This window comes from Hyperolius riggenbachi, chromosome 7 (genome assembly GCF_040937935.1).
Source record: "Hyperolius riggenbachi isolate aHypRig1 chromosome 7, aHypRig1.pri, whole genome shotgun sequence".
Taxonomy (NCBI): Eukaryota; Metazoa; Chordata; class Amphibia; order Anura; family Hyperoliidae; genus Hyperolius; species Hyperolius riggenbachi.
Genome location: NC_090652.1, coordinates 111757809 through 111783247, shown reverse-complemented (window position 1 = coordinate 111783247; position 25439 = coordinate 111757809). Strand labels below are relative to the sequence as shown.

General features: G+C 44.9%; 1 protein-coding gene across 1 annotated transcript in view; it reads right to left on the bottom strand.

Moving 5' to 3' along the window:
• Window positions 1–528: 528 nt before the first annotated feature.
• Window positions 529–25439, bottom strand: part of GNPTG (N-acetylglucosamine-1-phosphate transferase subunit gamma) — a 41412-nt gene continuing 16501 nt past the window's right edge. The window contains exons 3-11 of the mRNA XM_068244509.1: window positions 23815–23882; window positions 22733–22787; window positions 19762–19845; window positions 19589–19682; window positions 18365–18479; window positions 12599–12681; window positions 6862–6990; window positions 3765–3843; window positions 529–2373 (exon numbers count right to left, since the gene is read on the bottom strand). Coding sequence (XP_068100610.1) covers window positions 2267–2373; window positions 3765–3843; window positions 6862–6990; window positions 12599–12681; window positions 18365–18479; window positions 19589–19682; window positions 19762–19845; window positions 22733–22787; window positions 23815–23882 — 814 coding nt within the window. The 3' untranslated portion in view covers window positions 529–2266. The remainder of the gene's footprint in view (window positions 2374–3764; window positions 3844–6861; window positions 6991–12598; window positions 12682–18364; window positions 18480–19588; window positions 19683–19761; window positions 19846–22732; window positions 22788–23814; window positions 23883–25439) is intronic.

Genomic DNA, 25439 nt, shown 5'->3' with positions numbered 1-25439 from the left:
GAGTCGCTTACCGGGGGTTGACTGTGGGAGAACTGTGGCGCTGAGGACAGCGAGGGACACATCCATGCTTATGGGGCTGGAGGAAGCCCTGGGTAAGTAAAAAAAACTGCAGTAAGACTTCTCTCCGAGTCTCTTTAAGGCCACACTCCTCTCAGTGTATGAGTGCGCACGTTCAAAGTACAGCATGCGCAGTAGCACAGAGCCGCTCATGCACTGATATTTTATTTTTCCTCCCTGCATGAGCAACGCCTTGCTACTGTGCAGGTGCAAACTCACTGGTGCTTGTGCAGGGCAGCTGTGCTTGATGGATAGGTTCCCAGGCTTCCAGCATACAGCGGAGGAGTCTAGGAGGATTCAGAAAGATCCAGGGGCTTTTCCCTACTGAGGAAGGTATCATCTAAGTTTTGAGCTGATTACATTCATATCTTGCATCAAAGTAGCAGGAAGGCTCTGGTCTGATTGCCTTGTCAGTCATTTTTTTTTCCTTTTCTGTCTGTAAGATGGGACACGTAAAGCTCACTGACCGAATATTGACAAATAATTTTTAATTTTTGACAAATAAAATTTAAAACCATTGAAAAATATATACATCTTCTAGGTAGTTCTTTATAATGCATGGACAGAAATATGGGTGCTAAGTAACATTTAGGGTGCTTTCACACTACACGATGCAATCCTAGTCCAATAGTGCTTCCACGCTGCTGCATTTGTGGAGCAACAATAAGTGTGTGCTTTAAATCGCACCGGTAATGGTGCTTTTCATCAACTGCAATCGTATTTTTAGGATGCGCAACGCCACAGCTATAGTGTGAAAGTGCCCTTAGACTCAGGCTGATATTGTTGCTTCACTACTGACCTGTAAATATGCCAGTGATTTATATCACATTTTAGGCTTTAAAGGGATCCTGAGAAGGATATGGATTCTTCCTTTTAAAATACCAGTTGCCTGACTCTCCTGCTGATCCTGTGCCTCTAATACTGTTAGCTACAGCCCCTGAACAAGCATGCAGATCAGGTGCTCTGACTGAAGTCAGACTGGATTAGCTGCATGCTTGTTTCAGGTGTGTGACTCCATCCAAAGAGTTCAGCAGGATTGACAAGCAACTGGTATTGTTTAAAAGGAAACCTCAATATCCCTCTCAGTTAAGGTTCCCTTTAAAGGGACCCTGAGCAGGACCATAAAACTAGAAAATGAACTTACCTGGGGCTTCCTCCAGCGCGTATGAGAGAGAACAGCGCAGGAGACTTGGGCGCAGTATACAGCCGGTGTATGGCTGATCCTGCTGCCGCACAAGTCCCGGCCGTATTCAATACTATTCCCCCTCCAGGCCGCCATGGATGGTAGGGAATGAAATAATTCGGCTTCCAGCAATTGCTGGAGGCCGAATTATAGTGTTTTATAAGTAACTTCAGCTCTGTCTTCTGTTGGCGCTGAAGTTACTCCCTGTGCGCTGCTATAGCCGTAATTCCTATTACGGCATATGGTGGCGCCGGCTGCGCTGAAATCTCCATGCGCTGATTTCAGCGTGTTCGTCCTCCAGCCCCTCATAGTTGAAGTTCCTCGGCGTCCTCCATTCTGCCCCTGGCGGTTCCGTTAGAACGGCGACTTCGAACTGCGTACGTATGGCCCCTCTGTGCATCTGTCTTGCATGCCTGTCACTGTAAATGCTCTGCGCACACATGGTTCACTCTTTCAACAACTGCGTGTGCAGAACGCTTATGGAGATGGGTGCGCAGAGGGGGCTGCGCATGTGCAGTGGCCCGCGACTTCAGCCCAAGTTGCCGCTCTAATGGAGCCCTCGACGGCAGAACGGAGGTAACCTGGAGGACGCTGAGGGACTTCACAGCTTACGAGGGGCTGAAGGAAGCCCCAGGCAACTTTACTTTCCAGTTTTAAGGTCCTGCTCAGGGTCTCTTTTAAAATAGTTCACTAAAGCTATACTCCAATTCACTGGTGACTCCCTTCACTCCCATACTATCCAAACCTAAAATAAAACATTTTACAGGAATTAAAGTGCAGCTTCCATGCAAGTATACATGGCAGGTCATGATCTGGAGTGTTTATCCAGTGAAGACAGATGTCTCAACCCACTTGCTTGATTGAAGTTTGCACCTTCCATTGATAAACCACTGGTGGGCATCACAGTCTTAGGTGCGGCACAGATAAAGAGGGCATGGCAGCTCCCATAACGGCACCATGGTAGGTTTACTATAAAACACTGAATTCTGGTTCCATGCAGTCCAGGCAGGAGTTGGCATTGTCTTTTCATTGGTCATCTCTGTCCCCAGTATCGCCTCGGAGAAGATGCCTTTCTTCTACTCTTGCTGCCTTTGTGCTTCCTGTGAACAGACTATCGATGGCTTGATTTGACCCTAAGAAGGTTAAAAGGTTATTGCCATTTTATATAAGACATTTGGACAGATAATCAAAATTCTGACTTATTTATTGTGTGGTGGAAAATACATAGTGAAGTATCTCATGACTAAAACGCAAGCTAAAGTGATCATGGGAAAATAAGTGCAAAGCACTGAATCATTGGGTGATTAAAGTGAACCAAAGGCAAACCTCGGGTAAAAAAAGAAAACAAACAAACCACATACTTACCTAAGAAAAGGGAAGCCTCTGGATCCTGTAGAGCAGGGGTGTCAAACTCAAATACAAAGTGGGCTGAAATTGAGCTTGGGACTAAGTCGCGGGCCGACCTCAATGTCTAGTGGCCACCTATCTCCTTTATAAAGTCCCCTGGTGTCTAATAGCCCTCCTCCCTCCCTATACCGTTCCTTGGTGTCTAGTGGTCCTCCCTCCCTCGTCTATACATTTCCCTGATGGTTAGTGGTTAGAGGCATGTAATGTGCAAGGCTGCCCCAGACCTAACTAGCAGCACGATTTATAGGGTCTAAGGGTGGCCACTAACAGTCCAAATTCTATCAAAAAAATTGAGCGATCAGAAATTGTGATCGAATAGTTTGTAAATAATGTCTGTTGATGGGCACAATCGATTACAAACCATTATAAAAATAGTTATCTGATTGGAATTTTGACAAACCAAAATATGGATTTTCTTGTTGGTTGTGATAGATAGGAAGCAAATATTGGTTCGTTGATGATGTAGTGAACAATTTTACTTCCAATCAGAATTATCTGCTCACGCTAAAGATTTTTTCGCTAGAAATTGGACCGTTAGTGACCACCTTGTAAAGCTTGTGGGAAAAAAAATTGCACTGCTTTTAGACAGTAAAATCTGGAATTAATCATACAGCCGGGGAGGTCGAGACTAATTGGCTCAGGCCTTGTAAGGTTTTTTGGTTTTTTTTGCCTTCCCCTGGATCAACTGGGATATGTGCTGGTTCAGGATGGTTTTTTTTTCAACCACACTATGTAACTGTAACTGCAAAGCATTCGCTATAGACTCACAGGGCTCGGTTATTTCCGTGTGAGTCCGAGCAGAAAGTCGCTACTGCGCCTGTGCTGGATCTCGGTAAGTAAATATTGCTGCACCTGCACAGTGCTTGTCAAGGGGAAGTTTCAGGGGAGCCATTGCTGGATCTCCCAGGCTACAGAGAACAGGGAAGCCTCATTGGGATGCTGAGGCTTCCCCCTCCCGAGGTAAGTATCTCCCAGAGGGTTTTTTTTTAGGTTACAGATTTCCTTTAAATGTTCATTTTCAAAATGAAATTCCCCCCAAACCATGTCCAAAAGCCACTGTACTGGTTATAATAATGTAATATCATAATAAATGGAGTGCTGAGAAGTTGCTGCTTACCGTTTGTACTATATGAGATCCCGTTTTTATCTAGAATGCCTTTGAGACGCTTGATTTCCTCAGATAATTCTACATGAGCCTAAAAAAAAGAAAAAAAAAAGTGCTATTTAAAAGCGGAATATAACCCAAAATTTCTTCTTTGCTCTAAAAGATTATTTACAGCATATAATATACTAACACAATTTTTTTTTTTTTTAGTAAAACAGCATTCAAAGGGTTACATCACAGGGATGACTCTTTCTTCTGCAGGGAGAACCCCATCTGAACTGCTGTTAAGCTTATCTTGTGTACACATTCTTTACTTGATACATTTATGTAAACATTGGCTGTGCAGGACTTCAGCTGATGAGTCCTGGGGTGAAACGCAAATCAAAAATCACTGGTGGCTGCATTCACAACAGAATTACAACAGTCATGAATAAAATGCACCAGCAGCTTTAAAAATAAATTAACTGAACTTTGGGAAGTTATAATGTCTAAATGAATAATAATACTTGTGCACAAAAGCAAATATGAAAAAATTGTATGGGTTATAAAAAGTAGGAAAACACATTTTTGTTGAAAATTTTGTCAAGAGTTTTAAACCGCTTTAAATGAAGCGAGAATATGGAGGAGGATACCATGTTGTACTGCCTGAAGCACTGACTCAGAGAGCATGTGCAAGGCCAGCACTCCACCAGCTACATAGCTACATGCATGGTACAAGTGTGTGACTACTGTGACAGAACATGACAGCCAATCAACAGGCATTTTTAAAATGTGATAAAGATGGCAGCCGCCATGTTCCTCTCGCTGTTATTTTACAGGACAACTATTGCGAAACATTGTAAAATACATATAAAATATAGCTTTTTCCCAGAGTACAGTGTACTATAAATTACCTTTTTCCCTATGTCATTGTCACTTACAATAGGTAGCAAAAATCAAACAGATTTTGGACTAGTCCAACTTCTCATGGGGGTTTCTTAGATATTTATTTACAGAAGCCGTTACTAAACAGCAGTTGCTTAGTCCAACTGCCAAAATAGTGTACAAATAAGTAGGGATAGGGTTTTTTTCTTTGGTGATTCTTGTAAGGGCCAAGAATACCTAGGGAGAGACTGGGAGCCCAATGGTGCAGTATCGTTAAGTATAGGGAGTATAAAATCATATAAATATATACTCACAAAGGTGGGGTTCAGGATCGGTCTCATAATAATTTGGACAAACCTAACTGGAGTAAGAATCTCTAATCTCATAAGATATGTGTTGTCTCATGTATATTTTATGGTTATTGTAATAAATATCTTCAATAAAGAAATAATTGCAAAAAAACCCCCGATCCCTAGAAAGGCCCTATACAAAGATGCAGGACAGCCTCCCTACTCATTTGGTAGTGGTAGGATGGAGGCGCCCAATGTGTGTTCTATTTTAGTATTTTTAATTAAAAAATTATATAATAAAGCCACTCCTAAACCCCAAATGTCCCGGGCCCGTCGGCGGATCTCAACACCCACTCCTCCATATGACCAACCTCAAACCAATTAAATTAAAATCTAGCATAAGCCCTATATGACACAGCCACATAGGTTTCCTGATGTACAGGCAGTGCTGTTGAGTCGGAGTTGAGGAGACGGAGCAATTTTGGGTACCTGGAGTTTGAGTCATTAGTTTCATAAACTGAGGAGTCAGGAGTCGGAGTGGGATGATATTTGTACCAACTCTACAGCCCTGGTAAGTATTAGACTAAGGAGTTGGACCCATTTTGAGTACCTGGTGTCGGAATTGGAGTTGATAGTTTCATAATCAGGAGTCAGATGATTTTGTACCAACTCCACAGCCCTATGTACAGGTCTCATGCACTCCTCGGATGTTGGTCCGCATATCCAGCGTCTCAATTTGACCATTTCGATGTTCCCTACTAGCTCTAGGTCTGACCCCAATACTCCCAAACCGGGGGAAGGCAGCGACAAGCGCGACCCATCTCTGGAGCAGCCCTCCCCACATCCAATCCCAATACTCCAGCAGGGACATGTTTCCGCCCCCCCCCCCCCTTCCCGACAACAGGCCCGGGTTACCCCCACACCTGAGTTTCCAGGTCCATCTGCAAGACCCCAGCACTGACGCCACCGCGATACAGCTAAGCCAACCATCAATGGGGGTCAGGCCACGACGGGCGGACCCTGACATCTCTGAGATCCCCTCCGTGGGCAACACGCACCCACCACCATCCCTCACGACCCCCTCCCTCCCGGTGTCCATTACTCTGGTGGGGCCGACCAATCTCCCCGACACACCCAGAACAGGAGCGCAAACAAAAACGCTGTGGCCGGCGACGGGCTCAGTCACCTAAAAGAAAAACTGATCTGCAGCGGGGGACCGGAGGATGGTTGAGTGCCCTGGCCACACGCATCCCTGTTTGCACTCCCGTCGCCGGGAGCATCCTGCACCGGCGCAGTACAGATTTTCTCGCTACTAATGTCCGGAGCACAGGATGTCTGTAGGGTAGTAACCCCTGGTAAGAAACTGCCTTTTTTAATATGACTTAATGTTTCCTTTAAGCTCCGTACACACACACACACACACACTAGATGGTCATCAGAAACAAATGATAACGTGTCAACCTAGAATTGTTTTTTTAAAACAAAAAGTGTCCCAACAATGGTAAAAGACAATTATTGTCCATGTAGACCGATCAGTTCTGGGCCCGATAACTTGATTCAAAGGACTCGTGTTGTGAATCTTGCACTTCCGGTCCTCATTTTTTGCGCTTCCAACAATTATCGGATTGGAAGACCGTTGCTTTGCTGCTGAATTCAACATGTGGTGACACTTTTTGGTTGTTACTAATCGTCGGGGATCACCAGTTTTCCAATGACTGCGGTCTAGCAATTACAAAAACACAGGATGGGGAATGGTGAGGTGAGATGACTGCTTCTGGTTTCCTCCTACATTCTAATATACTGGTAAAGTTCACAAGCTTCCCCATCAAACTGGCTCTAGACTACGGCAGGGACATTAGAATGTGAGCCTTCCGGGGTCAGTGATATAAAGTGATAAGAAAAAATGTTTCTGCACTGCATGAAATGCATAATAATAATATCACCAGTAGACGTACCACATTACACTGCTCCAGTGTATCAAACCTCCGGGACGATGACTGGTTTTCTTTGATGTCACTGCTGCTTTCTGAGGACTTTAGGTATTTGGCTTCTTGAAATATTTCCCGGAGCAGTTTCCTATAGCCCTATGCATCAATAATAAACATGAGTACATTAAAGTGTATATTAGGCTCAGTTCACACTATGCTGGATTATTTCCATTTCTTTATTCCAAACCCCTGGCGATGAGAGGCAGGGAACATCTGGAAGCCCCTTCATTAAAAAGTGTACCTGAGGTGACATGTGACATGATGAGACAAACTTGTGTCTGTACAGTGCCAAACATATTATTAGGCTGTCTTCCTTTTTTTCATTTTCTGCCTGAAAGAGTTAACCTTCAGGCATAAGCCTCACTGATAAGGTAGAACAGTCATTAACCTCCTGAGCGTTACGCCGCTCAGGAGGTTTTGCTCCTTTCTGTCCCCAACTAAATTAATTTGATCTATTTGCTCCAAAACTTCTAGCTAGCACTAGGCTAGCTAGTTCACATGTTCAGCACCCCCTGATCACTGCCGCTCCCCCGTTTATACATTACCCAGCCTGGATCCAGCGATCGGCGCAGCCTCCCCGGACAGCTTCGCTTTTCACTATGGGGAGGATCGAACATGACGTCATGCCTAGACCCGATCCTCCCTATAGAGACCGGAGCTGTGAAGGGAGGCTGCGCCGATCGCTGGAGCCAGGGGGGTAACGTATTAACTGGCTGAATCAGGGGATCGCGGGCGATCGGGGGGTGCCGAACATGTGAACTAGCTAGACTAGTGCTAGCTAGACGTTTTGGAGCAAATAGATCAAATTAATTAAGCATGGGGGACTCCTGGGGCCAAGGAGCGGTATGCCCGACACAGTGTCGGGCATACCGCTAAGGAGGTTAAACTACAGAGGAAAGAGGAAAAAAGTCAACAGTTCATGCATTTTAGCTTGGGACACTTTATAGACTGTCATTGAGCAGAGACAATAAAGCATGAAATATACTTTGTAAATGTTTAACCCTTACACTGCCAGCTTTATTTACAAAAGCTACACTCCACTGCCAGCTGTTTTTACAGCTAAGTTTCTGTTATCTGGAACTCAGGCAACCGGAAGTCTCAACAATCCGGTATGCATGAGCGGGATAACAGAACTTTAGGGGGTTTGCAGGGCATAAACTACCTACAGATCCTCCGGGCGCCATCTTCTATGCATCCTGCATCTCCCAGCAGCTTTCTGGTGTCCATGCACGGCTCCTGGTGTGTCCCGACTCCATGCAGGTGACACATCGGGAACTGTCCAAAGAACGTCGGAAAGCTACTGGTAACTACAGGAAGTAGTACAGGACGGCGCCTAGAGGATTGGTAAGTAGTTTCTGCTGCATGGGGGGAGGTTTGTGCTATTTTTGGCCGTTGCTCAAGCAACCGGCAAGCACCCATATCCAGCATCAGGCAATCCCCACCTATGCTGAATACTAGGGACTTTGCTGTATTGGGTTTATTAAATCTACATGTACCAAAGTCCAAATTAGTCAGTAGGATTGTTATTAAGGTGCAAATAAATTTGAGATGATTGAGAATTAGGCTAAATTATTATGATGCAGAATTATAAAAAAAAACAACAAAAAAAAACAACTTTTATAGAACTCTATTGTTTAATGCACTAGTCAAATCTTGCAGTGAAAGCATTTCACTGGTCCATATTCAAGCTACGTAGATTTGCAGTTAAATTTGCATATTTCTGCATCAATTATTTGCATATTACAAGGAACATGGGGACACAATGCCTATAGATGTCTGCTGCAGGTGGAAAAAGTTTTATACTACAATTCAGAGGCGCTCTGAACCTTTTGGCTGTAGAAAATTGGCAGTGTGATTGGCCAGGGGAAGTCGGCTTGTACCCATGAAACACGTTGCCTGTGCAAATAAGAACTACTTTTATTTAAGCTTGCTAGTGTCATTGGAGAGGTAAGGCACTTCCACTTTTTTTTCTTTTATTGTTTTTTTTTTTGTTCTATTGCTTTTGGGCGCCTCTTTTCCCCTGTTGTGTTTATACTACAATGGCCTCAATTCACTAAGCTTTATCAAACACTTTACGTTTGATAATTTACCTCATGAGTAAAATCTAATTTTGAATTCACTATGGTGTTATAGATTTATTAAACGTTTTATCGATAAAACATTTGATAAATATATAACACCTTAGTGAATTCAAAATTAGATTTTACTCATGAGGTAACTTATCAAACGTTCGGTAAAGTGTTTGATAAAGATTAGTGAACTGAGGCCAATGTCTTTGCACATCTGTGGCATATGGATTCAAAAATACTGAACAACTATAGACATCTGCAGCAGTCTAAGGGTTAAACATAAGACTATGGGAAGTGTAAAAAAAAATCATTTTTAGTAGTAGGATAAAAACAATAGTTTAGCTCATCTGTTTATTTTCACCTCCTGTTTCCTTTAAAGGAGGCCTCCAGGTTGCATCATAAGTCACCTCCCCACTTGGTTTTTGCTCTGCAGGCGGTGGGGTGGTGACCTCCACCACCACTAGCATGAGATGGGAATAAGACCCTTGTTGTTGATGTAAGGGAGCTTTGCAATGGGGAACGGTGGAGGGGAATATTTCCGCTTCCCTCTTGCAAAGCCCCCCCGCATACCACCATGGAGGACCATGCAGGTTAGTTTGTGAAGCCCCACACTGGAATAAAATATACCTGATGCTGTGCACAGAATTTACTAAATAGTACACAAATACAGAAAAAAAAATAACAACAAAGCACTGTATGCACGGCCAGCTTCTGTTCTCAGGGCATATTTGTAAAGTGGCAATAGATGGCAACTTTATACCGCCCCCACAGCAGGCCACAAAATTAAACACAGGTTTATTTACAATAGGCCAATGTCTTTTTCAGTAGGACGCTGAGTGAAAAAATATTACTACTGCATTTGCTAGATCCCCATTGGCTACTCGGTCATCACATGATGCTTGTGATCACAAGCTCCTCTGCAGCCCCACAGAGTGGCTATAACTCTTCACCCAGAAGTTGTCAAAAGTATACTGAGATGTAACACAGGACAAGATGTTTGCCTCACTGCACTGAAATATGCTGGCGGTTTTCAGTTACAAATGTAAATTGGCATTTTTTCATTATAAATAAGCCCCTTAAAGTGCACCTGAAATGGCAACTCTTGTTGTGTTTATGCTTATGTGGGCCTTCCGTCCGCCCTATGAAGTGCGATTGTTCCTTCAGCGTCCTCTCTGGCCACTCCGTTATCCTGTAATTACCGCCAGTTATCTTGTCTGTTGTGCACTCCTGCATTTGCGTGGCCTGGCCTCATGCACAACTCCGCCGTGCTAGGGAGTATTATGCGCCTGCAGTACTACAGCGCAGGCACAGAATGCTCACAGCTGTGGAAGGGGGGGGGGGGGGGGAAGTCCATGGCGGAGCCACGCATGCACAAACGAGCATGGCCAGCCAGATTACCGGTGGCAATTACAGGATAACGGAGCAGCCGGAGAGGGAGCCATTGCGCCTCATGGGGCAGGTAAGTATAAAGACAATGAGAGTTGCCATCCCAGGTTTCGTTTCAGATTAACTTAAAGGGGCACTACAGCGAAAACTGTAAAATTTAAAATATGTGCAAGCATATACAAATAAGAAGTACATTTTTTCCAGAGTAAAATGAGCCATAAATTACTTTTCTCCTATGTTGCTGTCACTTACAGTAGGTAGTAGAAATCTGACAGAAGTGACAGGTTTTAGACTAGTCCATCTCTTTATAGGGGATTCTCAGGGATATATTTATTTTCAAAAGCACTTAGTGAATGGCAGTTGCTCTGTCCAACTGCCAAAAAACTGTGTAGCAAGCAGGGAAGGTGGCCAGCATCATTGTATAAATCGTTTTTAGGGAATATCTTTATAAAGAATAAAAGCCTTGCTGAGAATCCCCTATGAAGAGATGGACTAGTCCAAAACCTGTCACTTCTGTCAGATTTCTACTGCCTACTGTAAGTGACAGCAACATAGGAGAAAAGTAATTTATGGCTCATTTTGCTCTGGAAAAAATGCACTTCTTATTTGTATATGTTTGCACATATTTTAAAGGGATACTGTAGGGGGGTCGGGGGAAAATGAGCTGAACTTACCCGGGGCTTCTAATGGTCCCCCGCAGACATCCTGTGTTGGCGCAGCCACTCCCCAATGCTCCGGCCCCGCCTCCGGTTCACTTCTGGAATTTCTGACTTTAAAGTCAGAAAACCACTGCGCCTGCGTTGCCGTGTCCTCGCTCCCGCTGATGTCACCAGGAGTGTACTGCGCAGACACAGACCATACTGGGCCTGCTCTGTGCGCTCTTGATGACATCAGCGGGATCGAGGACACCGCAACGCAGGCGCAGTGGTTTTCTGACTTTAAAGTCAGAAATTCCAGAAGTGAACCGGAGGCGGGGCCAGAGCATCGGTGAGTGGCTGCACGGGCACAGGATGTCTGCGGGGGACCATTAGAAGCCCCAGGTAAGTTCAGCTCATTTTCCCCCGACCCCCCTACAGTATCCCTTTAAACTTTACAGTTTTTCGCTGTAGTGCCCCTTTAAGATAACTAAAAATAAAAGAAAGATACATTCAGGCCCCTTTTCCACTTACCGCGTTGCTTCCACCTAAAGCAACTCATTGCAATGGCCACTAAAGGCAATGGAATATGTTACACTTTCTACAATGTGCTGGAAGTGCTCTAGCTGACACAGGAGCTGCAGTGCATTACTGTGCACCGGGAGCGGCACTGGAAGCAATGAAGTCATGGTAACATGCAAATTCTGAATGTTTGGCGTGTTTGCAGTGCGCATGCGCAGATTTCCAGATTACGTGCTACCTGTCCAGCAGTGTACACATGACTAAAAGAGAACCCGAGGTGGGGATCTTAGAGTTAAATCTATACACAGAGGCTGGGTCTGGCTATAGTGCCCAGCCTCTGTTGCTAGTTGAATATTTCCTAAATCCCCCCTGCGCTCTGCACGAGCCCATAAATTACAGCCGCGCTGGCGACACTGAGCGTGTCGCAGCAGGCTCTGTTTACCATTCTAGTGCCACTCACGCCGCTCCCCCACCTCCTGCAGAGCGCCGATCCCCGCCCACGTCCCTTCCCGCTGATTAGAGAGAAGGGACTCAGGCGGGGACCAGCGCTCTGCAGGAGGCGGGGGGGGGGAGGGGGGGGAGCAGCGTGAGTGACACTAGAAAGGTAAACAGAGCCAGACAGCGAGGGTGTAATTTATGGGCTCGTGCAGAGCACAGGGGGGGATTTAGGGTATATTCTGGCAACAGAGGCTGGGCACTATAGCCAGACCCAGCCTCTGTGTATAGATTTAACTCTAAGATCCCCACCTCGGGTTCTCTTAAAGGATGAGGTTGCCTCCAATTTCCCCGTCAACGCAGTCTGCCGCATCTACTAAAGTGTGTGTAATAGTGTGTGTGGCAGCAATTTTGCATCACACCAAGTGTATAAAAGGACCCTGAATCAGAATTTTGAAACACTTTTTATAATTGACAATTACTTTTTTAAAAGGCCTAAAGTTTTGCATTTATTTTTACATTGTAAGAATAGAAAAGACATTTCACATGTGGCTGCAGAAACAAAAGGAAGAATGGAATGGAACCCAACTTCTGCTGTACCTACAACATGCAAATACTGGTCTGTGTATTCTACAGTACACAGATCTATTGCTGTACCTGTTCAGTGATCAGTTCATCATACAGCGACTGCTCAGCTTCATCCCACCTTCTCCGCAGATCTTCCTTCAGTGTTGGATACACTGTGACCAGAAAATGAACAATGGAAGTGAAGGGCAGATTTGTATAAAAACTGAAAGAATCATATGACTGCCAAACAAGCCATTCCGTACTAAGAGTTGAGGAATTAAAGTGCGCTTAAAGCTCACCTAGAGTTACAGAGTACTCAGCAAGCTCATGGTGAGCCAGTACTCCAAGGTAAAATGGACCAAAAAGCCCTCTTTAAAGCACACCTAAATAGGTCTTTCAGGTCCCTCTGTGTCCTTCGGGTCTCCTTCATTGTGCTACTGCCCCCTCTGAAAGATCTACTCTAGAGCTCCAGTCGAGGGTTAATGTGCATGTAGTCCGTGCGCCACCTCGATCGCATTCCTGGTGCCGGGAGTGTTCTGCGTATGTGTGGTTCTCAACACAATTGTACCGCACATGCGCAAAATGCTCCTGGTGAGGGAAGGTTTGTTGAGGATGCACACGGATAGGACCACACATATGCAGTAGTCCACGACTGGAGTCCTAGTTGCAGATATTTCAAAAAGGGCAGCAGCACAATGGTGCATACCAAGGGGCCTGAAAGACTTCAGGGGGCATGGAAAGAAGCCCTAGGTCCAATTCAGGTGTGCAAAAGTTGATGTGAGTATATTGTCTTGTGACTAACTGTCCCTCAAAGGGGCTCACAATCTAGTCCCTACCATAGTCATGTCTATGTAAGTGCATATGTATCATAGTCTAGGGCCAATTTAGGGGGAAGCCAATTAACTTATCTATATATTTTTGGGATGTGGGAGGAAACCAGAGTGCCCAAAGGAAACCCACACAGACACAGGGAAACCCACAACATACAAACTCCTTGCAGGTGTTGACCTGGCTAGGATTGGAACCGGGGTGTAGTGGTTAGCGCTCTGCAAGGCGAGAACACTAACCACTACGCCACCCTGCTGCCCACTAAATGTAAAGGAAAGTGGCATGTCGCTTGAAGAGATACACATGTCATCATTTAGTACCAACCCTACTTGGATTCTGCCTGTGCTCACTCTATTGCTTTATTTGTGCAGTTCAACTGCAGCAGCAGTTCTCCTGAAAACCAATTAGAGGCCATAATAACAGTGGGATACTGATTACAAACGCAATAGGTAATCATTTCTGTGTGTGGGAAATCAACAAACGACAGGAATGAAAATGTTATGTTAAACCTGGCTCAGAGTTCAACCTGACATTGTTTTGCCCTAAAACTCAAAATAAGAATATAGGAAAACATTTTAGTTAAGTCTAGATATACAATTACTTATCTCATACGTTTAATTTTACTTCAGGGTTGCTGATACTGATGCTGTAGTGAAGTAGCTGCAGCATGGCTATGTGCTGATCCTTGTTTGCTCATAAGCATGCTCCCCACTGATTCTACAGTATTTGTTGCTGATCTCCTCATCATTACTGGAGAAATCTTAAAAGGTACCTGAAGCCACGCCCCCCCCCCAAAAGTTAGATACCTCAGTAGAGGGAAGCCTCTGGATAGTCTTGTGCCGGGGACCCCATTACAACGATCAACATTAACAGCACTTCCCTCTGGCTTGCGCCTGTGCAGTAGCTGTTGCGCACGGCTTTTTCCTCCTTGTTACTGTGAAGGCACAAACCCTACTGGCACCAAATATGCTGAGGGTCCCTGCTGGCAGTGCCTCCACTGCCAACAGGGACCCTCAGCATCTTTGGTGCCAATAGGGTTTGTGCCTTCACAGTAACAAGGAGGAAAAAGTCGTGCGCAACAGCTACTGCACAGGGGTTGTGGAGCATCTTAGAGCTTCCTTCTCATGTGGTATTTAACTTTTTTTTTAATTTGGCTTTTTTGTATTTGACTTTGCTTTAAAAGCACTTCATCAAACAGAGACTATGAAGGAATCATTCCGTATTGTAAATAAATCAGTTTCTATATTATTCAAAGTTCCATTTTTAAAACATTTAACCAAATAATGTACACCACGTAGTTCAAAGCATAAAAGTATAATTTTACTATAAATGTATTACTATAAATCTGCCTCACATTGCTCCTGACAATAATCCAGTATTACGGATTTCACTGCCCAGAAGAGATGAGGACCTTTTGGCCGGTTTCACACTGCTAACCTGTGTTTTTGGTGCAGTGCCAGGGTAGCACCGCATCGTACTGCCAGAAAAAAAATAAAAAACCTTTCGGGGGTTAATAAGCAGTAATCCACTTTGGGAGGCAGGCCAAGCAGGAAGTGACACTCTCCAGTGCTCACTTCCTGTGGCCTAAGAAAGGAAGTGCATGAAAGTGTATTGCTAAAATACGCTTCCGCGCATGCAGGCCGCAAAGCTAATACAACATTTTATTTAACCACTTGAGGACCCACCCTTTACCCCCCCTTAAGGACCAGCGCTGTTCTACAGCCCCCAGCAGAGATCAGGGTGCAGGCAGAGCGACCAGATCGCCCCCCTTTTTTCCCCACTAGGGGAATGATGTGCTGGGGGGGGGGGGGTCTGATCGCTCCTGCCTGCCTGGGTGTTGCGGGGGGGGGGGGCACCTCAAAGCCCTCTCCGCAGCGAAATTCCCCCCCTCCCTCTCCTCCCTCCCTTCCCCGGAGATCCGAGGCTGCACAGGAACGGATCTGTCCTGTGCAGCCTCTAACAGGCTCCTGCCTGTCATGTGACAGCGATCCCCGGCCGCTGATTGGCCGGGGATCGCTGATCTGGTACAACGCTGCTACTGTTAGCAGCGTTGTACGGATGTAAACAAAGTGGATTATTTCCGCTTGTGTTTACATTTAGCCTGCGAGCCGCGATCGGCGGCTCGCAGGCTATTCACGGAGCCCCCCGCCGTGAATTGACAGGAAGCAGCCGCTCGCGCGAGCGGCTGCTTCCTGATTTATTAGCTTGCAGTCGGCGACGCAGAACTGAATGAGTGCGCGGTCGGCAAAACTTACATGACTTCGGCCTGCCACACGTCACAGTGCAAATCGAACGTAATGTGGGTATGTGCTTGCTTCGGAGATGCGGCAAAAATGTCACTTCTGTTGCATCTCGTCGATATAAAAGGCCCCATAGACTTTCATTAGCGTAGCATTGGCCTGCGGCGAAAACAGGCCAATGCAACACGCCAGTGTGAAAGGGCTCTTTGACTACTTGTTGTTAATGAGCAGGTCTCCCTCTCCGCAGGCTGTATACTGTGTACATTGTGCAGCAGGACTAATACTTCTGCATCCCAATTAGGGTGGCCATCCGTCCGGATTTATGCCGGACAGTCCGGATTTGATTCGGTTCAGTGGATGAGTCAGATCATTAAACTCACAGGAAAGAACCGGCTCAAATGACTCATTAACCGGACATCACTACTGCATCGCCGTGGAAGGAGGCAGAGGTAAGTCCCACCCGCTGCCAGTCACCCCAAAACTTTAGTTCTAGAGGGTAGAGCGAGGAAGGGGGAGCCCAAAGGTGAGGAAAGGGGAGGGGGGGGGGGAGATGTCCCTCCTTTCCCACTGTGCCCACTGCTCCCTCTTCACTGAGCTCGCCCCTCCTGCCAGGGGACACCTGGCTAACTATTCTGGGGACACCTATAGACCTGGCTACATATATTGGGGACACCCATAGACCTGGCTAAATATACTGGGGACACCTATACACCTGGCTATATATACTGGGAACACTATACACCTGGCTATCTGTACTGGAGACACCTATACACTTGGCTAACTATTCTGGGGGAACCTAAAGACCTGGCTACATATACTGGGGACACCTATAGACCTGCCTATTTTGGGGACACCGACAGACCTGGCTACATATACTGGGGACAGCTATACACCTGCCTAACTATTCTAGGGACACCTAAAAACCTGGCCATCTGTACCAGAGACATCTATAGACCTGGCAAACTACTCTGGGGACACCTACAGACCTGGCTACCTATTCTGGGGACAACTATACTCACGACTACTTATACTGGGGACACCTATAGACCTGGCTACCTATGCTGGGGGTACCTATTTTGGGGTAACTGCTGTCAGATTATCTGTATTTATGGGGAACCGCTGTTAACAGATTAAGTGTATTTTGGGGAACCGCTGCCAGATTATGTATGTTAGGGGCACGGCTGCTGACAGATTTTGCGTATTTTGGGGAACTGCTGCCAGATTGTGTATGTTTGGGGGACCACTGCTGCCAGATTACATGTATTTTGGGTGTTATGTGTATTTTGGGTGATCCGCTGCCAGGTTTCGCGTATTTTGGGGAACTGGTTCCAGAGTATGTGTATGTTGGGGGGGGGGGGGGGGAACTGCTGCTGCCACATTGTCTATTTTGGGGGAACCACTGACATATTATTTGTATTTTGGAGGAACTTCTACCAGATTACGCATATTTTTGGTGAAATGCTGTCAGATTACATCTATTTTTGGGGGCTACACTACGGCAGAGCTCAAACTTCCCCGGCAGACCATTTACACCACTGCTAAGGTCATGTATATTTGGCCCCACCCATGACCCTCCCACTTTATGCTTGCTCACGCCCACTTTTGGGACGCTCAGTACGATGTCCTCCTTTTCAGGGTGTGATGTCCTCCTTTTTGGGGTTCTGCAAGTGGCCACCCTAATCCCAATGTGAGAACTGCACTCACTGTACAGCATTAGGCCACAGTATTACTCTGTGCTATTCTTCCTGTCCCCTGTGTATACCCCTATGTTTACTGGGCTCAAGCAGAGGTAGGAGGAGCTGAGCAGCACTGTAAGACTTCAGTATAGACCAACAGCATGCAAGTACATATGACACTGGGAGTGGGAAGAGATACACTTATCAACTGCAGTCGGTCACAGCTCTCGGCTTCCCCAACAGAGTTGTAAATGCAAGCGACTGGTCTCCAGGCTGTAAAAAGCTGATGTTGATTCTCTGACCTCCCAGATGTAACATTTCAGAGGCCACGTAAATAAGAAGCGTGTTGCAGTACACCACCTAAATACAATTTAAAGGACAACTGAAGTAAGAGGGATTAAGAGGCTGCCATATTTACTTTTAAGCAATCAGTTGGCTGGCTATCCTGACCCTCTGCCTCAAATACTTTTAGCCATCGATCCTCAATAAGAATATGCAGATCAGAGGTTTCTGACATGACAACATTAGCAGAATCCTTGTTCTGGTGCTATTTAGGCACTACTGAGGGGTTTGCCTTTTTTTGCATATATTTTACTGGATACATTTATGATTTTTGAGCAATTGCAATTTGCTTTTTTTAACATTTCAATCGTGATCGCTCTAAAATCGCAAAAAAGAAGCGCTGCATGCACTGCATTTTCGTTTACTGCAAATTGTAAATCACTGCAGTGAGATCACTGCCATATACTTTTAATTACTGTAGTGCTTTTCACACTACTTGCAATTGCTGGCGATCGGCAATACACACCCGCAAATCTCCCCAGTGTGAATGGGCCCTAAGTGTCCCCATCTTTCTCCTGCCATGGCTGATCACAGTTAGTGGTAGCACAGCTTCCAGTAGAAGGGGCGCAGGTACTTTGCGAGTCATTTCTATTCATAACCTTAGCAGATTATACAGTAGGTGACTGCAGAATAAAACAATAGGATCATTTAAAAAAGGAAAAGAAAAAAAATGAAGCCAAGTGTAGGCACTATATTTTTCCCCCTCAGTAAAAGTTGCTTCACTACGATAAATCCAACAGTAATGATTATCCATGATTATCCAAGCTTACCTAATAATGAATGTGGGTGGCACACAAGGGGGGTCTTAAACGTCATGGAGTAGACACAGGTACTCGGCTCAGACACCTCAGACAGCTTGTGACTTGTTCCACAGACGAACTTAACCTATACAGTCACAAAATAACATGCATAGTCAAAGTGTAATTGCTGTCACAGAAATGGTAGAGCGCTGGTTTCAGTGTGGCTGGGCTGAATTCCAGGAGCCTACTATTTATTTTTTTTGTATCGATATAGTGCTGACACTTTCCACAGCACTTCACAGAGTACATAGTCTTGTCACTAATGTCCTCAGAGGCGCTCTAATCCAGGGGTGCCCCCACTTTTTTTGGCTTGCGAGCTACTTTACAACCTGCAGAGTCCACAAGATCTACCCCCCCCCCACCCCCCAACATAAGGATTCTTCTCTCCCCCCCCCCCCCCCCAAGCCTGGCGAATAGCAGCAGCAGAAGCCTTCTCACCTACATGACATGAACCCCCCTCCCTATCCCAGCAGTTCAATCCTCCCCTCTTCAAACACAGCAAATAGCTTCAGAATCCTCCTCTCTTTTTTTTTTTTTTCAGCTATACCTAAAAAGCATTTCTGTACATTCCTCAATACCCAAAATATTATTGCAATGATCGATCCACTTTATGCAATTTATTGAGCATGTGTACAAAGCTTCAGACATGGTGTGATGGAAGGCACTGCGTAAGCCTGGCCTCATAGACAACACTGGGCAGACCACAGCAACCTCTCAAAGGAGTGTCAAATTCAAATACAATGTGGGCTGAAACACTGGGACCAAGCCGCCGGGGCCAACCTTAATGTCTAGTGGTCACCGCCCTCCTTTATGAAAAGGTTCCCTGGTGTCTAATGCCACCCCTCTTCCCTCCCATATTCAGTTCCTTAGTGTCTAGTGGCTCTCACCCCTCCCCTATACAGTTCCCTTGTATGTAGTGACCCTACCTCCACTATAGAGCTCCCTGTTGTCTAGTGGTCCTCCCTCCGCTATACAGTTCCCTTGAGTTTAGTGGTCCTTCCTTTCTACCCAGGAAATGGGGTAGTCGAGCAGAGAAAGAAGGCGAAAGTGGGCAAAGCCATGTGGGCCAAACATAATGCAAAGTGGGGAAACCACATGAGGGACAAATTTGATGGCTCTAGGGGCCAGACAAGGCCTTCAGGCCAGAGTTGGACATGTATGCACTAGGAGGTGAAGCACATAGAATTCACACACCTTTGTCTGACGGTTTTTTGTTCCACAGGGGTCCCCTTCCCTCATCCACATTGCTGTAAATGTGTTGTTCTCAATTTCCCATTCTTGCCATATCCTAAAACAAAAACAGAAACTGTCCATTTCATAGATTACTGAGAAAAGCAAATAACTATGTTCTTATTACTAGTCCTTACCCTAAAATACCACTGTAAGCATTCCAGCGATAGGTCTGTTCATGCTGGGTGATGTTGTGAAACGGGCAGAATTCATACTTATACCTGTCAAAGAGACAAATAAATGGATTAACCACTTAAGCCCACAGGGTTGAAATTTTTTTGCATCAGAGCAACTTTCACCTCCCATTCATTTGCTAATAACTTTATCACTACTCGGCACAATGAATGGATCTATATCTTGTTTTTTTCGCCACCAATTAGGCTTTCTGTGGGTGATACATTTTGCTGAGAATTAATTTATTGTAAATCCATTTTAACAGGAATATTAAAGGACTTACGAGGCCAGATTTGCAAAAAAAACAAGTTAGATACCTGTGCGTGTTTGCAAGGCACGGAGGACGCCGTCCGCGCCCTCCGTGCCGTTCCGCCTGGTCCCCGCTGCTTAATATGCCCCCGAACGGTCCCCGACCGCGCGGCCCGGGTCGTGCTCCCCAGCCTGTACCAAGATGGCCGCCGGAGCTGGCCGCGGCTGCGCAGTCCGCATAGCCGCGAGTGCGGCTGCGCAGCTCTAAGGCCAACCCCCCGATCCACGTAACAGTAGCGTGGATCGGGGAGTTGGCCTTAGAGCTGCGCAGCCGCACTCGCGGCTATGCGGACTGCGCAGCACCGGCCGCCATCTTTGTGAAGGCTAGAGAGCCCGACCCGGGCCGTGCGGTCGGGGGTCGTTCGGGGGCATATTAAGCAGCGGGGACCAGGCGGAACGGCACGGAGGGCGCGGACGGCGTCCTCCGTGCCTTGCAAACACACACAGGTATCTAACTTTTTTTATGTTTTTTTTGCAAGTCCTTTAAGAAAGAAATGGAAAAAAATCATTATTCCTCAGCTTTTGGCCATTATAGTTTGAAATTAATACATGCTACCATAATTAAAACCTATGTACTTTATTTACCAATTTGTCCCGCTTATTACACCATTTAAATTATGTCCCTATCACAATGTATGGCGCCGATATTCAATTTGGAAATAAAGGTGCATTTTTTCAAGTTGCGTCCATCACTATTTAGAAGCCCATAATTTAATAAATCATATTGATATACTCCTTTGACATGCATATTTAAAAAGTTCAGACCCTTAGGTAACTAGTTATGTTTTTTTTTTTATTGTAATTTTTTTTATTTTTTTATTTAAACTTGTATGTGGGTATTTTTTGGTGTGGGAGGTAAACAGGGGTTTTTTAATATATTAAAATTTATTTATTTAACACAGTGTATTTTTCGTGTAATTTGCTATTTGGCCACAAGATGGCCACAGTCCAAAAAGTCCTGGGAGCGATCGATCTCGCTCCCAGGCAGAAGAAAGGAGACCAGAGCTCAGAAAAGCCGCAGCGTCTGAAGAGACGCTGACGGCTTTTCTCCAGGGGGGTCCGATCAGCGCGCGCGACCCGCGGAAGGGCGCGCAGCCTAACTGGACGAAAATTTTCGTCCAGTTAGGCTGAAGTGGTTAAAGCGGATCCGAGATGAAAAACTAAATATAATAAGTAACTTGTCTATATATGTTATCTAACGTTTAAATAGTTTACACAGCATATCTATCTGCAAACAGCTTCAACGGTTTATGATTATTTATTCCTGTGATACAATAAGGGCAGCCATGTTCTGTTTGTCACATTGTCACAGGCTGAGAGCTGGAGATGCTATCAGCTTGCCTGTATGTAAATTCAGTCCCCTCTCCTCCTCCCCTCTGCCTTTGAAATCTCTGGCTAGTAACACCTCCCCCTCCCCCTGCCCAGACTGAGCTCCTATAAGTTCTTGCTACTGTCTGAAAATGCCAAGGCACTGTGAAAACCTGTGGGCGAGGCTTGTTTAGTTTATAGGGAATTAGAGTATTATAACAAAACCAAAAAAAGTATTTGGCTTGAGGAATGCCCTATAAACTATATGAAAGGAACACAATTATGCAATGAGTACAAGTTTATCTCGGATCCACTTTTAGGAGAACCATTTCAAGTAAATATGTCACTTACTCAGCTTCTTAAATAGGAACTATAACCAAAGATTGAACTTCATCCTAATTAGTAGCTGATACACCCTTTCCCATGATAAATCTCTACCTGTTCTTGAATAGATCATCAGGGGGGTCTGTATGGCTGATATAGTGGTGAAACCACTCCCACAGTGTGATGTCAGGACCTTGGTCTTGACAGTTTCCTGTCTGTCAGCCTTGTTGCATTGGGGGAAATAACAGCTGTTTCCAACTGCCAAGCAACCATTATCCCTCTGTGCAGATGATAACTATAAAAAACAACTCTTATGTTAGTGCATTGTTAGTGCGTTTGGATATAGGTAATGGCACTTGGTTCATTTCTTGATCTGTCTTGTATTTTTTAACTTCTCACTTGCAATGTATTGATTAATTGGTATCCCCTATTCACTTAAGTTCCTTTTTACAGGACAACTATACATAGTAACAGAAATACATGTATTCCTCTGCCCTCAGAGATCTACATACAAATAAAGGCCCCTGCCCAAATACATTAAACCATATGCAGATCAGGGCAGTACAGCCTAGTTCTAAATGGCCGTTAACTGAAAAAATGAAGTAATATTATCCCTTCTCTATGGTCAGTCAGGTGGGGAGAGACTTTCAGAGTTACCGCTGTGTTTGTCTACCACTAAAACAAAGGAAGTCCCTCCCCAGCTTACCACCCAATGACTCCTGTAGAAAGGTTTCCTGCGTTTTGTCATTGCGTTGTCTTTGGAGCCCTATAGGGGACACAGAACCACGAGAACGCAGCCAACACTGAACGCTACATATAGCATCCATGAGATGATGGGATCTACTGCAGGATTTACACCAACGATGCCAAAAGCTGTGAACCAGCCCTTATTGTATATCTGGATGTACTGGCTATCACATTTCACACAATTGGGACTAGTGTACATTCATCAGATCTTGGCTGCCTTTTCTAGCAGCCATTAATTTTACTTACGTGGATTCCAAAAGACTAAAGCATTTCCCAGCCAATCTGTAAAGGTGCGATGGACCTGTATACGTATAAAACATTATAGTCAACCACAAGAAAACGTGTATCCAGCATTTTTTTGGCTTTTACTTATACCAATAGTAAATACGGAACAGTGTATATTCATCTGCACTAGTACGGCTTACTGCGCAGGCGCAAAACGGCTGCAATCATTCACTACGGGGATTGCGGCCACGTGAACATATCTTTATACTCATTTCCTGAACCCTTACCATGACAATGTAACACTGCATTGAGTGAGTGGGAGGTAAAGTATTGGCTGCAATATAATGTATTATTTTTAAAACTGAAATTACTTTATAATTTAAACCCAGTTCTGCTTTTGTGGCTTATTTTCACTCTCACCTATCCAGCTCTCATCTATACTCCTACCTCCTGTCCCCTCTGCTAACCCTAACCTATCCAGCCATTCCTCTTCTATCCTACTACCCTCATGTCACATCCCGTCACCCCAACCTTCCTCCTGTTACAAGCAACGTGTGCATACTGCTTGCTATATGTGGCTAAAGGGTAAGCACCACCTCTCCCCTCCCTAAATTCTAGCCCCCCCCCCTTTCCTCTTGTGACCACTCCTCCCTGATCTGCGCACCATGCCAGCCCCACTGTGGCCTATACATTTCTCATTTATCCAACTGCTTCACTATGTACAACACATTTACTCGGCTCTCTTGCCCATCCCCACGGATATAAACCCACAACTGTATCCTACCACACCACTATTACCTCAACCGCCCTCTCACCTGCCCTGCGCACAGATATACTCTCCCTTTATCTATCCTGTCATCCCACTATGAGCTCCCAACACCAAACATTCCAGGTTTTGTAAATCCTGCACTCTTGGTGTTTACTTCCAATCCATTACACGCCACTTGGAGCTACAACATATGAAACTTCTGTAATTTTAACAGATTCTTGTCACCACACACTAGTCTTGTTCATATCGTCAATTGTTTTGCTTCACGATTCTGTCCCAACTGATCAATCAAGCTGTTTAACAGGGGGGAAAAGTGATTCTATGCACACATTACCTGAAACTGGAGAAGGTGTTGTCCTTGGTTGCAGCTTACTTGCTGGTGCTAAAAATGGATTGTTCAACCTGAGATAAAGGAATCTGCATTAGTAAGCATAATCACTCATACTGATACAATTTCTCAGCAGTTAATGAATTTCGCTTGTGTCCAACACCTATTGGTTCAAACGTCTTTTCAGTTATTGTTCATAAGGGAACAGAGCACATCTGCAGTATATTGGATATCAGTAAGGGAGTGAGAGAATATCCTGACCTCCTCATAGAGAAGCAGGTTACCATTAGTTATCAGGAGTTGACAGAAGATCAGCCCAGAGTAGGAGAGGCTTTTGTTTATTGGTGAGCATGCTGGTGATTATTGGTGAGAAGGCTGTGCAGCATGTAGCACACATTTATCAATAACGTGTCTGCATATTTTTAATTTTTTTTTGCAAAACTACAATAGAAAACTTGCATTTTTACAACAACAACAAAACATTTGTAAATTGCTTTTCTCCTGTAGGACCAAGGCGCATAGGCTCGTCTCAGATCAGTACATAGTGATGTGTATGGGAAAAAAAATTATGTTCTCATGAATGCCAGACTGAACAGGTGGCTTTTTCGTTTTGATATAAAAGTGTCCAGGATTGGTTGATTAAGTTTAGCAAGGTATTCCACAGGGTATTATTATTTAGTACTTACATAGCGCCAACATCTTATATAGCGCTGTACAGGGCTGTGGAGTCGGAGTCGTGGAGTCGGGCAATTCTGGGTGCCTGGAGTCGGAGTCGGGAAAAAATGCACCGACTCCGACTCCTAATGAATTTGTAACTGTAATTAAAATAGAAAATATGATAAAATGTTCTATTTCTCAGATAATAGTCATTAAAAATAATGTATATATACTGTATATATACAGTAATAGCTGTGCTTAGTCCACAAAAATGAAATAAACCAATCAAAATTAGTTACTTGTGCTGCTTCAATAAAGCAGTCCCCGTATTTTTAAGGTCAGATATACATATCCGATTGTGACTGTATATATGATGTGTACACAGGAATCTCTTATATATATACTAAATAACATCTATGCTGTAAGAATAAAGCCTGATGTGTAGCTTTGTCACTAATAGAGATGGTCAATGAGATGGAAATAATTCTGCACTGATGCTGATTTATGCAAATGTATGCACTCCCTTTGCTGATGAAATCAAATAATTTGATATGTTGTTAAAATTTGGTTTGGTGACTACAAATTAAAGGGTACCTGAGACGGATGAAAAGTAAAGTTTTATACATACCTGGGGCTTCCTCCAGCCCCCTTCAGGCTAATCAGTCCCTCGCTGTCCTCCACCACCCGGATCTTCTGCTATGAGTCCTGGTAATTCAGCCAGTCAGCGCTGTCCGGCCGCATGCTGCTCCCACAGCCAGGAACATTCTGCACCTGCGCAATAGTGCTGCACAGGTGTAGTATGCTCCTGGCGGCGGAGTGTGTGCATGCGCACTACGCCCGACTGGCTCAAGTACCTGGACTCATAGCAGAAGATTCAGGTGGTGGAGGAGGACAACGAGGGACTGATTATCCTGAAGGCGGCTGGAGGAAGCCCCAGGTATGTATAAAACTTTAATTTCATCTGTCTCAGGTTT